General features: G+C 36.1%; 1 protein-coding gene across 7 annotated transcripts in view; it reads right to left on the minus strand.

Annotated features, from left to right (window-relative positions):
• The window catches only part of GPSM2 (G protein signaling modulator 2), a 102,126-nt gene that overhangs the window by 34,198 nt on the left and 53,464 nt on the right, over nucleotides 1-14,464 (minus strand). For 5 of the 7 annotated variants that reach the window (XM_008703982.2, XM_008703983.2, XM_008703984.2 and 2 more), the window contains 6 exons: nucleotides 12,309-12,613; nucleotides 2,964-3,185; nucleotides 2,408-2,543; nucleotides 1,949-2,091; nucleotides 1,075-1,198; nucleotides 846-961 (listed from right to left, as the gene is read on the minus strand). In XM_008703982.2, the coding sequence (XP_008702204.1) occupies nucleotides 846-961; nucleotides 1,075-1,198; nucleotides 1,949-2,091; nucleotides 2,408-2,543; nucleotides 2,964-3,185; nucleotides 12,309-12,364 (797 nt within the window). In that variant the 5' untranslated portion in view covers nucleotides 12,365-12,613. The remainder of the gene's footprint in view (nucleotides 1-845; nucleotides 962-1,074; nucleotides 1,199-1,948; nucleotides 2,092-2,407; nucleotides 2,544-2,963; nucleotides 3,186-12,308; nucleotides 12,614-14,464) is intronic. The other 2 variants (XM_008703986.2, XM_040626957.1) reach the window with 1 other exon arrangement.

Consider the following 14,464-nt stretch of genomic DNA (forward strand, 5'->3'; position numbering starts at 1 on the left):
TAGATGGACCTAAAGCAATCTTACCTCTGTTTTAGATGACAAACTATCCAAAACTCTCTCACATTGGATTCTTTAACAATAAAATACAAATCAATCACTGTATCTGTGGTTCAAACTGGCTTCTGCCTAAGGTTTGCATGGGCATTCAATCCCCAGTAATTAGAGAAAATTCCAAACTAGAAAGCATTGACTAGACAATCTCAAACAGTGTACACTTTGCTACTGCCCATGTTTCAAGTCTATTGATAGATCAGAAAGACGCTGCCCAGAAGAAGCTGGATTTGTCAACTCCTCAGGTAAGTGAATGGGGCCTCAGCTTAGAGTGAGGATCAAAGATGGGCAGAGGAGAGTGGGAGAACTGCTCAACAAGGGGGTGCGACAGTGAGGAAAAAAATTCAGTGATCACTGGTGAAAACTAGGCCATATTTTTGTTATCAGGCTTTCTTGTTGATTTTCATCACATAACTGGGTAAAAAACAAACAAATATACACACCACACATGCTAAACAGGTTTCAAAGATTTAAAAGTTTAGAATTTCACTTAAAAACAATTAGTTTTAAAGATAAAAATTAACAAAAATATTAAGGAGTCATACCACTGCCATTAAATCTAAAGTACAATATCAGGTCCTATGCAAAGTAAGTGTTGAATTTATTCAATCTTCACAACATTACCAAAAGCAAGGAATTGACATTACCCATTACAGATGAAGAAAGTGAGGCTTAGAAGCACAAGGTCCTGCTGCTAGTACATGCAAAAAGCAGGTTTTAAACCCAAAGCCTATCATTTAATAGGATTGCATAACTACTCATTTTACATTTATCTACAGAAATATTAGACTAACTTGTAGTATTCAGAGGCAGTTTCAAATTCACCAAGAAATATATATGCATTTCCAAGGTTGCTATATGCTCTTCTTTCAGCTGCTTTATCTCCAAATTCTTTTGCAATAAGGAGACGCTGAAACAGAAAATTCTAATTAGATATAGCTATAATAAAACTAAAGAATAATCTAATCACTGTTCAAAACACTGATGGAGAAAATGATCTGGCTCCAAAGCCTTGCACTATACCTGCTCATGAGCTATGACCGCATCCCTGAAGTTGCCAAGGAGGTAATGTGTGTTTCCAAGATTTCCAAAGGCACGTCCTTGGGCTGCTCGATCACCCAAAGCAGTCACTAGTGAAAGGTTTTCCCTAAACAATAACAAAAGTTGTGAAAAAATAAGTTTGAGAAAAAAATGTATTGATTTGATTTATAAATCAAATTCTTTTTATCAAAAAAATTTTAAATAAGCTTAGAGCCATAATAGGCCACATTTTAAAGCTGTATCTTTGAAAGGGGTGCCTGGGGGGCTCATTGGTTGAGTGTCCCACTCTTGATTTTGGCTCATGTCACGATCTCAGGGTCGTGAGATCAAGTCCCATGTCTGGTTCTGTGATCAGCAGGACGTCTGCTTGAGATTCTTTTTTCCTATCCCTCTGTCCCTCCCTTGAGCTCACGAGCACACACACTCTCTCTCTAAATAAATAAAATCTTAAAAAAATATATATCTATGATGGAGGGTGATTATAGTAAATAACCGGGAACACTTTACTGAATCATTCAGGCAGGTTTCTGTCCAAAGCCAAGAATGCAGTCAATCTTGGAACCCGTACAGCTAAAAAGTCCTATGAAATTCTAATAAGAGACTAAATTTACTTCATATAACTTAGGCTAATGATTGATATTTCTTGTTTTTGCCACTAAGTGGCACTGATTAACAGTTTAAAGGAAAGCTTGCCTGGGGAGGGGATTATTACTGAACTAACACTACAACAGTCAGCAGGACTTGCTAGTCCATAATTCTAAAACCTCTGCCAAACTTAAAAATGTATTACTGGATAAAGAATGTAGAGTAGATCCAAGGCTTAGGTGGGCCACAGGACTGCATTGGTGCTACTTACTCATAATAATCCACAGCTGCCTGCAGAGCATTTCTCACTTCTTCTGGAAATTCTCCTATGTCCTGAGGACCAGGGCAGCCAAAACTTTTCCCTTTGGCGTGATACACATTTCCAAGATTGTAAAGTGCTCTTGCTTCACCCACCTAGATGAAGATACCAGCAAAATTCACATTTTGGAATCAGAAGCTAGGTATTCTAATGCTGATCACATATTTATTTATAATATCCTTGATGGTCAAGAAAAAGAAATGTTTACATTGGCCATCCACAGAGAACCAAACAAATGATTACTTATGAAAGAAGAATGTGTTATTTTTCTCTATTTTAAATTTTTTATTTTTTCTATGGATTTTTTTTTGGGTATTAACTTTTAGTAAACCATAGAATAATTAAATGGGATTAAAACACAAAGCAATTTCAATGAAAACATTTGGCCTGCCATCTAACGTTCCTTATTACCTTGTCATTAAGCTCTCTAGAAATATCTAGATGTCGCTGACAACAAACTACAGCTTCATCAAAATTCCCAAGAACTTTTAAGGTGTTTCCCAGATTACCACTAGCTTTGGCTTCCCCCAGCTGGTCTCCAATAGTCCTGGAAGAAAAAAAAAGCGAAAAAAAAAAAAAAAAAAAAAAAAAAAAAAAAAAAAAAAAAAAAAAAAAGCAAGTGGTGTTAAAAATAAAGGAGCCAGAGTATAGTTTTTCCCAGAAGACAACTGACATGCTTTAGGTAAGAAGGACCTATTAGCCTCGAAACCCACTTTAAATAAAAATTTAAAACTGACATTTCTGTATTTAAATTTAATTAATTTTCATTCATTTAATTAAACTCTAGGGTCATTTCACTACTATTAATTCATTTAATTAAACTGTGATCAGCCTGAAGATTAGTTTTAAAATGCAACGCTACTGAATTAGAACTCACTAAAGTGTATTAAGTTCGTTTTTTTAATTGAATGAAAATATTTTTTTAAGGTACATTTAGGGAGAAAGAATATTAAAAAGCTTAAATTACCTTGCAAGAGTTAAATCATGATGATGATATTCTAATGCTTTGGCATAATCATGCAAATAGAAATAAGCATTGCCCAGCTGGCTGTATATAGCACTAAGTGTTTTCAGGTCTTCAGTTCCAACTTGAACTGCAGCTTCAAAGAATGACACACCAGCACGGCAGTCTCCTGATTTACACAGACGTTCCCCTTCCAAGGCCAGTTCCAGGCAAGAAGCTTCCATTCTATAAAATTATATAGGACAGACATTTACAACATAACTGCACCACGGTATTTTTAACTTCAGGTAATATAATTTTGATGTTGACTGTGGCTACTCTTGCTCAGAAAAGCTGCCTCTATAATTGAAGTAGATATACATTATTGATAAAACAGTAAACTGTTATTTATAGCATGAGCTAATTTGCCTAACTGAACATCTCTGAGCCTCAGAGGTCTTTTATTATAAAGGATAGCTAGATATCTCTATATGGAGCCCATTTCAATTGGCCCATCCAGAGCAACCCACTTTACCAATGACAGAAACTAGTGTTTCCTAAAGTATTCTGAGTTGTGGCAGTCTTACGGACTTCCTGAGAGTTTGGGGAGAAAACAGGTACCTGGGGAAGGTGAAGGCCTATAATTCATACCCTTCTCTATCCACATATCGACGTGATCTACTGACCTGTCCATCAACCCCTCCCACTACCATCTACACCTCTTTCTCTGTCTCATACACTCTACAGACACACACTCCTTCCTGTTCTCACATGATCATCTATACCTCAGGAAAAAAGAGCAGAATATTTTGAACTAGAAGGCACAGTTCTGTAAGAGAACTAAGTGTCAAGAAACTTTATCTTAGAAAGTAAAAACTTAAAGATTTGCAGAAATTCTAATTCTCAAAGTCTGTCACTGGAGTTTTAAAACCCAGAATTAAGTTACTATAAATCTATGTAGGAGAAAAAGCACTGACACTTCAGGTTCTAATCCTAGACTTTAGTAGGTGCCTTTCACCAAAGTTGCCACTGTGTTTCTTCAACATTTTTATGATCTCTGCCATGTCTGCGTATTACCTAAATATTCACTTAAATGTGGTTCTATAGTTTGGCAAATATCTTTGAAATTGGCACATATCCTTAAAAAAAAAAAAACCCAAAAACTCTAGCTTCATCCAAAGCAGTATCCACAGAACTGTGAGTTTGATGTGATCCTTATGTTTATTTTCTAATGCACATTAAGACAAATACGTAAGTAAAATAAAAAAGTAAAATTACCTTGTGTAATACGACTGGTACACATACCACCCTTTAGAAAACCCTGGTTGAGCTTATCATGCATTTTAATTTTGTGAACAACACGAACTTCCTCCTTACTAGAATTAGCCTTAAGCAACTCTAATGGAGCAGTAATCCTTAATCCTGGCTGCACAACAGCAGAGTTCCTGTGGAGTGTTTTTAAAACTCTCAATGTAGGGCACCTGGGTGGTGCAGCGGGGTTGTGCATCCAACTCTTGGTTTCGCCTCAGGTGATGATCTCAGTGTTGTGATCTCCGAGTCATGAGATCAAGCCCCGTGTCAGGCTCTACACTCAGTGTAGAGTCTGCTTAAGACTCTCTCCCCCTCTCCCTCTGCCCTTCCCACCCCCCACTCTCTATAATAAATATATCACAATCTAAATCAATCAATCAATCAATCAATCAATCAATCTCTCCGTGCTGGCTCTCTGGGAATGGGGTCTGGCTCTCAGTATTTTTTAAATAACCCCAGGTAATTCCAACATACAAGCCAGAGTTGAGAATCACTGCTTTAACAGGAAATGTGAATTAAACCACCACCCACCCTAAATTCATTCAAACACAATTATACTTTTGTATTTCTGGTAGCTAGTCAATTAACATGTTTCTTCAGATGCTGTCTTTTGGCCTATAAAATGTCAAGGTTCCTTAAAGCCATAAATTAAAACGGAATTGCCTAAGTAGAAAACAAATCTGATAAGCCTAAGAGGAAAGTCTGGTCTAAGATTAACAGAGCCAATTGCAAAGGTTCAAAGCAGACTTTAAGTTCAGGATAAATAGATTTATGTAGTCATCTCTGATATGTAATTTTCAAGTTTTACATGCAGGTATCTTTTTTGGCGAAAGGATACTGTCTATTCATAGACTAGTGATTTCACCATCACTTTATGGATTTAGGCAAAATAATGCAAGGAAACCTCTATTTAACATTTTGCTTCAACATTAGACCAAATCAATTAGATACAAAGATGGAAGATCTTAAGTACATAGAAAAATTAATCAGTTAAATCAGAAAATGTAAATTGCTATATTTATATTTCTTCATGTCATTTCAAATTAATAAAACCAATTTTTGTCCTTCACAAGTAAAAACTGCCCTTTAGAACTGTATTTCTGAAAAATCAGAGACTTCATAAAGAAAAAGATTATTTTTGGTTAAGGTTTTATAAGGTTACCCAACACCTCCATCTTTTGCTAGATGAGCTACTGAAACGAGGTGTCTATTTATCTGAATACCAAAACCACTGAACTTTCAAGAGTTACCATAGGAAAAAAATTAGAAAATGTATTTTTACATTAAAATGTATTACTTTTTCTAGTAATTTTTTTTTTTATCTTTTAGAAGATTTTATTTATTTGAGTGAGAGAGAGAGAGTGTGTGTGCATGAGCACAAGTGGAGGGAGGCAGAGGGAGAAGCAGATTCTCCACTGAGCAGGGAGCCCAATGTGGGACTCGATCCCAGAACCCTGGGATCATGACCTGAGCCGAAGGCAGACGCTCAACCAACTGAGCCACCCAAGTGCCCCTCTATTAAGAATTTTTAATTTAAGCATGATTCCAATTATGTAAATTATATATTGAGCAATTTCACTGCTAGGAATTGATATTAAAGCTATATTACACAAATTCAAAAAATATATGTGAAAGGATGTTCACAGCAGCAAAAAACCCCACGCAATTTAAATGTCCATCAATAGAATATTAGTTAAAAGAAAATTATATGCCACGGTACAATGGAATACTAATGATCGTATTCACTGAGGGAGAGGTAAAGAAATAGTTACACACAGCAGCACCATCTGTTCAGGATGGGTAGCTGGCTGGCCAGGAAATCAGAGATAAGGCAGAACTGGCTATTCAGATATAAAACATGTAAAAATTGGAAATTTGGAAATTTACATGTTTTCTATATCCATATAAACCAGAGAAATGTCTTCTTCAAATAAATACCTTCACCACAAATATTTGACTTTCTGGATTGAAGCTTACACAATATAATGGAACCATCAAACCAAATGATATTTGTATATAATATTAATTTAGCTATAGACTGGTGTCATAAGAGCTACAAAATTTTAATAAAGCATTTTATTTTATTATTTATTTATTTATTTGACACAGAGAGAGACAGAGAGCACACGCGCACCAGTAGGGGGAGCAGGAGAGGGAGAAGCAGACTCCTTGCTGAGCTGGGAGCCTGATGCAAGACTCCATTCCAGGACTCTGAGATCATGACCTGAGTGGAAGGCAGATGCCCAACCGACTGAGCCACCCAGGTGCCCCCTTAAAAAGGGATTTTATTTTATTTTATTTATTTTTTTAAAGATTTTATTTATTCATTCGACAGAGAGAGACAGCCAGCGAGAGAGGGAACACAAGCAGGGGGAGTGGGAGAGGAAGAAGCAGGCTCCCAGGGGAAGACCATGATGTGGGGCTCAATCCCAGAATGCGGGGATCACGCCCTGAGCCGAAGGCAGACGCTTAATGACTAAGCCACCCAGGCGCCCCTAAAAAGGCATTTTATGGCTAACAGACACATGAAAAAATGTTCTAAATCACTAGCCATCAGGGAAATTCAAATCAAAACCACACTAAGATACCACCTTACGCCAGTTAGAATGGCAAAAATTGACAAGGCAGGAAACAACAATTGCTGGAGAGGATGTGGAGAAAGGGCATCCCTCCTACATTGTTGGTGGGAATGCAGGTTGGTGCAGCCACTCTGGAAAACAGTGTGGAGGTCCCTTAAAAAGTTAAAAATTGAGCTACCCTATGACCCAGCCATTGCACTACTGGGTATTTACCCCAAAGATCCAGACGTAGTGAAGAGAAGGGCCATTTGCACCCCAATGTTCATAGCAGCATTGTCCACAATAGCCAAATCGTGGAAGGAACTGAGATGCCCTTCAACAGATGACTGGATTAAGAAGATGTGGTCCATTTATACAATGGAATATTACTCAGCCATCAGAAAGAACGATTACGCAACATTTGCTGCAACACGGACGGCACTGGAGGAGATAATGCTAAGTGAAATAAGTCAAGCAGAGAAAGACAATTATTATATGATTTCTCTCATCTGTGGAACATAAGAACTGGGAAGATCGGTAGGGGAAGAAAGGGATAAAGAAAGGGGGGGTGATCAGAAGGGGGAATGAAGCATGAGAGACTATGGACTATGAGAAACAAACTGGGGGCCTCAGAGGGGAGGGGGGCTGGCGGAATGGGATAGACTGGTGATGGGTGGTAAGGAGGGCACGTATTGCATGGTGCACTGGGTGTTATACGCAACTAATGAATCATCGAACTTTACATCGGAAACCGGGGATGTACTGTATGGTGACTAACATAATATAATAAAAAAACATAAAAAATAAAATAAAAAATAAAAAAATAAAAAGGCATTTTAGATAATTTTCATTAGACGGAGTGACAGCAAACCGGAACCCTGCTGGCTACTCAGCTGTCTCTGAAGTCCATGAAGTAAGAATGTCCTATGAGGGAAACTACCTTAGAAAAGTTATTTCAGGGGTGCCGGGTGGCTCAGTCGTTGGGCGTCTACCTTTGGCTCAGGGCATGATCCCAGAGTTCTGGGGTCGAGCCACACATCGGGCTCCCTGCTCCGCTGGGAGCCTGCTCCTTCCTCTCCCGCTCTCCCTGCTTGTGTTCCCTCTCTCGTTGGCTGTCCCTCTCTCTGTTGAATGAATGAACGAACGAACCAGCAAACGAACGAACAAATAAATAAATAAGAAAATTTATTTCAGTAATTAATTCCCAAAATAAAGTCCAAAACTCTCTAGTTTATGACTAATTCTAAGAAATATTGTGGCTCTGGTATAGTTTTATTAGAAAAGAAGTTAATATTCTGGCAAAATCTCCAACACCTCAATCTAAATATATCTAACTGCAAAGTAGTCAAGGCAGGTTGGTTTATAAATTTTTTAGAAGATCATTAAATAGTAAGAGAGAAAGTAATTTCATACCTCTTTGTCTCTATGAGAGAATAGAATTACTTCATTTGTTTACCAGCTGGGTTGGAAACAAAGAACATACCCAGAGTAGAAGACAAAACTGGGAAAATATACATCCCACATACGAAGTTTCTTTTTCTTCCCAATGGCCTATCTAGTTGTATAATCAAAGAAAGCACACTCCTAATAGCTATAAATAAACACAGTACTACTATCCTTAACTGAAATGTTTTTGTTTTTGCTAACAGGCCATTATAGCCACAATTCCTCATTTTTTGCACAAACTCATGTCATTTCAACTTGATTTTTATATTTCATTATTTACTTTCCTTCCACACTAGATTTTTTTCCCTTTACCTTAATTTTGGTTTCTTGTGTTCATAGTATACCCGTGAAAGCAAAAGAGGATTAAAACCTCAATGCTACATCATTCTAAAAGATTTAATACAGATTATGTTCAAATCGAATCCTCCCCTCAAAGGGTTTACATATGATTTAAGAATAAATGATGGGATTGAGGACTCAAGATTGAAAACAACAGTGCTCTGCATCTTCTCCACTGTGCTGTCTTCTGCGGCTGTCAAATCTCCTACAGACCTTAGCTCCCTCCACCTTCTACAGGTTCTAATTGAGCATGGATCTTTTCCATTATCAATCCTGCCCCCACAAACAATTTTCATCCATTCAATTTACCACATATATCTAGAGTTATTCTAGCTTACTTTGTGAAAGAGAAAAGTAGTGTAAATTTATCTTGATTTAGATTTGAATTTTGATTGGTAACTTAGTTTTAAAAGTGATTTTACTATATATTATATCAAATTTAACTCTCAAAATAACCCTCTTCAATAGGTATTCTTACAGAGGAGGAAAATGATGCTCCGACAGGTTGAACGACCTATTAATAAGATCATGGGACTGTAAAGCTGAGAAATGAAATCCTATCTTTGTCTCCAAACCCAACGCTATTTCCACCATTCCACAGTACCTCAAACTATTCTTGAGGAAAGAATATTAACCACATTTACCTAGCAAAATTGAAGAATTCAACACCAAAACTGTATTCCTTTACAACGTGTGTGCAATGGTCTAATTTTTACAATATGAAAGTACTGAAGTGTTTATTATTCATAGAAACAAGTATAAACAAAGCAATTTCTCAAAGAAATACAAAACTAGAGAACTAGTTTGATAATGAACCTGATATACCCATCTTTCAACGTCAACACTACCAATATAAAATATTGTCAGTATGTTTCACCTCTACTTCCATCCTCATTCTCCAACCTCAGATTCTTTTGAAGTACATTCCAGAAAGCATAAAATTTCTCTTGTAAATATTTTAGTATATATCTCTAAAAGAGAGTCATTTTCAAAAAAAATTAATACTATTATCATGCTTAAAAATTAATAATTACTTTGAAATCAATCATATAATGTTTTAAAGTTTAGAAACTAATTTCATTTTACTATCAGCCTCCATTTCTCTCTACCTTCACAAATAGGTCCCGAATGTTTCATAAAGCATTATGATATCTTTCAGGAGGTTCCTTAGTGTCTGAAGGATTATTCCATTTCAAAATTACAAACTCATTGTGGCACAGAAACTCCTCCAGGGATGGAGGAGGACACTTCCACAATGAAAGAACCATACGGATAACACATTACATGCTACCTGTTTACCAGAGTAGAATAGTAATTAATACTAGGCCACGACTCCTAACATAAAGGACACAAAGTATTCCCTGCAATGATACAACAATCCAGTCAATATACAGAATGCTGATCTTAGATCGAGTCCCACATCAGGCTCTTCTGCTGCTTCTTCCTCTCGCACTCCCCCTGCTTGTGTTCCCTCTCTTGCTGGCTGTCTCTCTCTCTGTCGAATGAATAAATAAAATCTTTAAAAAAAAAAAAAAAAAGGAATGCTGATCTTAGAGCACTGATGAAGCCAGAGCTTTGTTTGGCATATTCTTACTAAAAATAGTTACAGAGTTTAAAGTTTCTTTCGGTGAAGTCCTATACCAATATATAACCATGTTTGACCTATCGTGGAAAAAGGACAAATCTAAGACCTTCCTACAGGCAGAGGTATAATCCACTCCTCCCTACCTGCTGCTCTTACAGTATGAAGAAGTATACCACTCTGGGAAATGTTTAGTAAGACAGATAAAATCTTACTTACTAGATTCACCTGATAGTTATGTGCAATGGAATTCAATGGACATTCCATTAAAGGTGCACTATGAGTCAGACAACATGCTAGGCATCATGGCTGCCTTAAGGAAGTTAATGGTCAAAGAAGGGAGTGGTCAAGGAGGAGACAAACATATAAACAGATGCAATGAATTTTAATGTAGTTAATGCAAAGAAAGAAATATGGAAATGATGTTATGTGAGCACAGGGAGGGCACAATGGTTTCCAGGAGTAGATGATTCAAGTCATAGGGTGCAGCACGAGCAAAGGCACAGAGACATGGAACAGCAAGGCGTGTACAGGGAACAAGAACTCAAAGCGCAAGGTGAGGACTGGAGAAAGAAAGGACAAAGGAATACACAGAGGCTAGAAAATGGAAGATCTTATATACAATGTTAAGCTTGGCTCTGCCTCACAGGTGACTAGGAGCCACCACAGTGATAAAGCAGAATTTGCTCCGTTAGCTCTGTGTTTTTAGACTGAGCCCTCTAGCGGCAAATTTAAAAAGATGGATTCAAAGAGGTAAGAATGGAGAATAGAGAGAGTCTGGAGGGAAGATGATGGGGGCCTAAATTATTGCAGTAATAGGGAAGATCCAGATGGGTAGATCAATCTGGAACAACATTTAGGCGGTAAAACTGGCATGACTTCACACTGGATACAGAGAGTAAGAAGGGAAAAAGCATGTAAGATAACTCCCAGTTTTCTGAACTATGCCCAAAAGGGTAGAGTGAGGGCCTTTCATATATTAAAAGCTCATTTTAATTATGTTGAATGTCCTCCATTTCTTTTATTCAAAACTTCTTTTTTTAAAAAATAGAAATACCCTCATCTTACCTATATAAACTTCTGCGGCGGCACCTTGCCCTAACATGAATCATCTGCTCCAAAAGACAACAAATCTATTTCCTAAACATGTGTTAAGAATCTACGATTTGGTAACCACCAACTTCAACTTATTACAAATGCTGAATACTACCCATTGCTACAAGTTCTGATGTTTAATATTAACTTATAACAGTTTTGATAAAGAATCTGTAAGTATCCTAATCACCTACATGCTTTTCATTCCAATATTTATGTTTATGTTCATTTTATTGTTTAGTGCAATGACCAGAACTTCTAGAATAAATGTTAACGATGCAGATATCACTGCTTTGTTCCTAAAGGTATCCAAAAATGTCATTAATATTTTATCACTAAATATTAAACTGGCTATTAATTTATCATGTTTAGAAAGTACCCACCCATTTCAATGTTATCCACTTTTTATTTTTTTATTTATTTATTTTTAAAGATTTTATTTTTATTTATTCATTCGACAGGATAGAGACAGCCAGCGAGAGAGGGAACACAAGCAGGGGGAGTGGGAGAGGAAGAAGCAGGCTCATAGCGGAGGAGCCTGATGTGGGGCTCGATCCCATAACGCTGGGATCACGCCCTGAGCCGAAGGCAGACGCTTAACCGCTGTGCCACCCAGGCGCCCCTGTTATCCACTTTTTAAAAAGCTCATTTATATGAGAAAAAAAAAAAGCTCGTTTATAAAAGATCACCATTTAAAAACTGAAACACAAAAATTAGGTCATTCATCTGACCATATTACAAATCCATCTTTTACCCCAAACATTTAGAAATATATTTCATTTTTATATTTGCATTACAATAGTTAGAAAATAGAAAATAACTATTCATACATTAATAAACTATATAATTGGTCTTTATCACCATTTTCCTATAGAAACGATATAAAAACAACTACAACGAAAAGAAAATATCATTTATAGGAGATAACGAACTAAGGTTAGTATATTTTGAATATATTCAAATTGAAATTTGAAATGATCAGAGCTAAATACATGTTTAAATAAGGATTAAAAGCCACCAAGAAAGCAGTAGTCTTACCTGTAACGAATATGAAAAGAATGGTCTTCCCTCATGCTTATCAAATTTTCCTCCATCGAGTCATATTATAAGCTGAGTAAAATATGAAATTATTTTATTTTGTCCCAATTCAGTTCTTTACAATGTAGAATTGTTGCAGAACATTGTCCAGTTAGTATATTAATGAGTTGGTGTTAATACATCCTAAGCTCCTGCTTCTTCTTTATTAATAATGAAAGGAGGTCAATGTCAGACAGCTTAAAGGTTCAAAATGTGTCCCAAATCCTTGCATCTCTGGCCCTTTCAGCAGCACTTCCGCAACATTTCTGCAAAAGGAATACAAGATGCCTTGCTTGAAGTCCTATTTTCAAAGAATAACCTAAAGTAATTCCAATCTGTACATAATCACACAGCTAACTCTACAGACTGCTGTCATGTCAATCATGGGAGAAAAACAGCAGAGGGCTTAACTGTCGCCATAAAGCTGCTCAGTAAGGATGTGAATATATTACATTTATTTGGGATCTGTACCTTAATTTTTTAAATTGTTTTAAAATACAATAATTTATGTAATATTTTCTATTATAAATATAGGAGAATGTTAGAGTATCTAAAGAGAAAATTATGATACTTTAAGCTTTAAAAATTGCTATTATAAGAGGTAAAATGAGAATTCAGTAATTATTTGAACAAGCCAATTCCAAACTCTAAATTTATTCCTTCAAAAGATATTTGTGCTGATACTTAGCTTATACTTGTGTTCATTTGCTCTCAGAGTATATTCTATTTTTACTTTTTAAGGTCTTTTTTATTTTTTTTTTATTTTTATTTTTTTTACTTTTTAAGGTCTTTAAAATGTTTTTGTTAATACCGAGTAGGTACAAAAGAAATTTAGAAAATATGTGTATAGTAGAATGACACAGCAAACATTTATAAAACACCACCCAGTTAAAGATAAAGAACATTATTACTACCTTTGAAGTCTTCTGGGCGCCTCAACCTAACCAATCACACCTTCCTTTCCCCTCTATGGTGATCTCTAAACTGAATTTTGTTTATTATTCCCTTGCTTGTCTTTATAACCTTGGTACAATACCTGCATAGGCCTAAAAATTAAATCATTTAATTTTTTATGGTTTTGCTTAACATGTTTCCGAGATTCATCTCAACTTGTTGTTGCACATGGCTACAGTTTGCATATTTCCACTGCTGTGTCATATCCCATTGAATACCAAATATATTTTTTATTCTGCTGTTGATGGGCATTTGGATTATAGTTTTTTGTATTTTTTTGCTACTATTAAAAAAGTATTGCTATGAGCATTGGTATTAATAACTCAGTGTACTGGTTAAACAGCACAGCAAATAAGCTAAAGAGAGAATGAGTGAACTAGAATAATATTCTGATGAAATTATCCAGACATTCATAAAGAGACACAGAGATGAAAAATACAAAAGGGCAGTTCAGAGAAAAGGAAGACAAAATGAGAGGCTCTGACAGAGGTCTAATTACAGTACTAGAATGAAAAACAGAAAGAAAAGTAAAGGCAAAATCTTCAGTGATAAAGACAGATTTTTTTCAGAATTGAAGACAGACTTAAATTAGCAGATTGAAGAAGCACACACTAAATCCTAAATAAATGAAAATGAATCCCACACCCAGATATATTACAGAGAAACTACAGGCCATCAGATATAAACTATAACTTCTAAGATAGCAGTTGAGAGAAACAAATAAGGTAAGATATATGTATGTGTGTGTATAAGTAGATACAATTTATATACACACACACACAATTAGTAAATCCTGGAATCTCAGTGTTATAAACAATCCTATAGGTCAGTTAGTCTAACAGTTTACTACAGCATTCCCAGAAAGGTCTTGAGGCAGCTAATCCTAATTTTGAATAGTCCTTTTAGAAATCTGTTCCATACTTTTTTTTTTACCCATTTTTTCCTTTTGTTGCCATCCAATAAACCTAATTCCTTTGCCACATAACATCCTTTTAAATATCTCAACTATAACAAACTAGATTCTAAACCACACATACCCACTGCTTTGTTAATCAAGTTCAGTTAGAAAAGAGGTTAGTAGGGAACAGAGCAGAAACGGACCTGTGAGGTGGTAGAAGGTGGGAAGGACCAGCCTCGGGAATACTGAAAAGATTCCCAGAGGA

Source organism: Ursus maritimus, unplaced genomic scaffold, assembly GCF_017311325.1.
Source record: "Ursus maritimus isolate PB19 unplaced genomic scaffold, ASM1731132v1 scaffold_12, whole genome shotgun sequence".
Taxonomy (NCBI): Eukaryota; Metazoa; Chordata; class Mammalia; order Carnivora; family Ursidae; genus Ursus; species Ursus maritimus.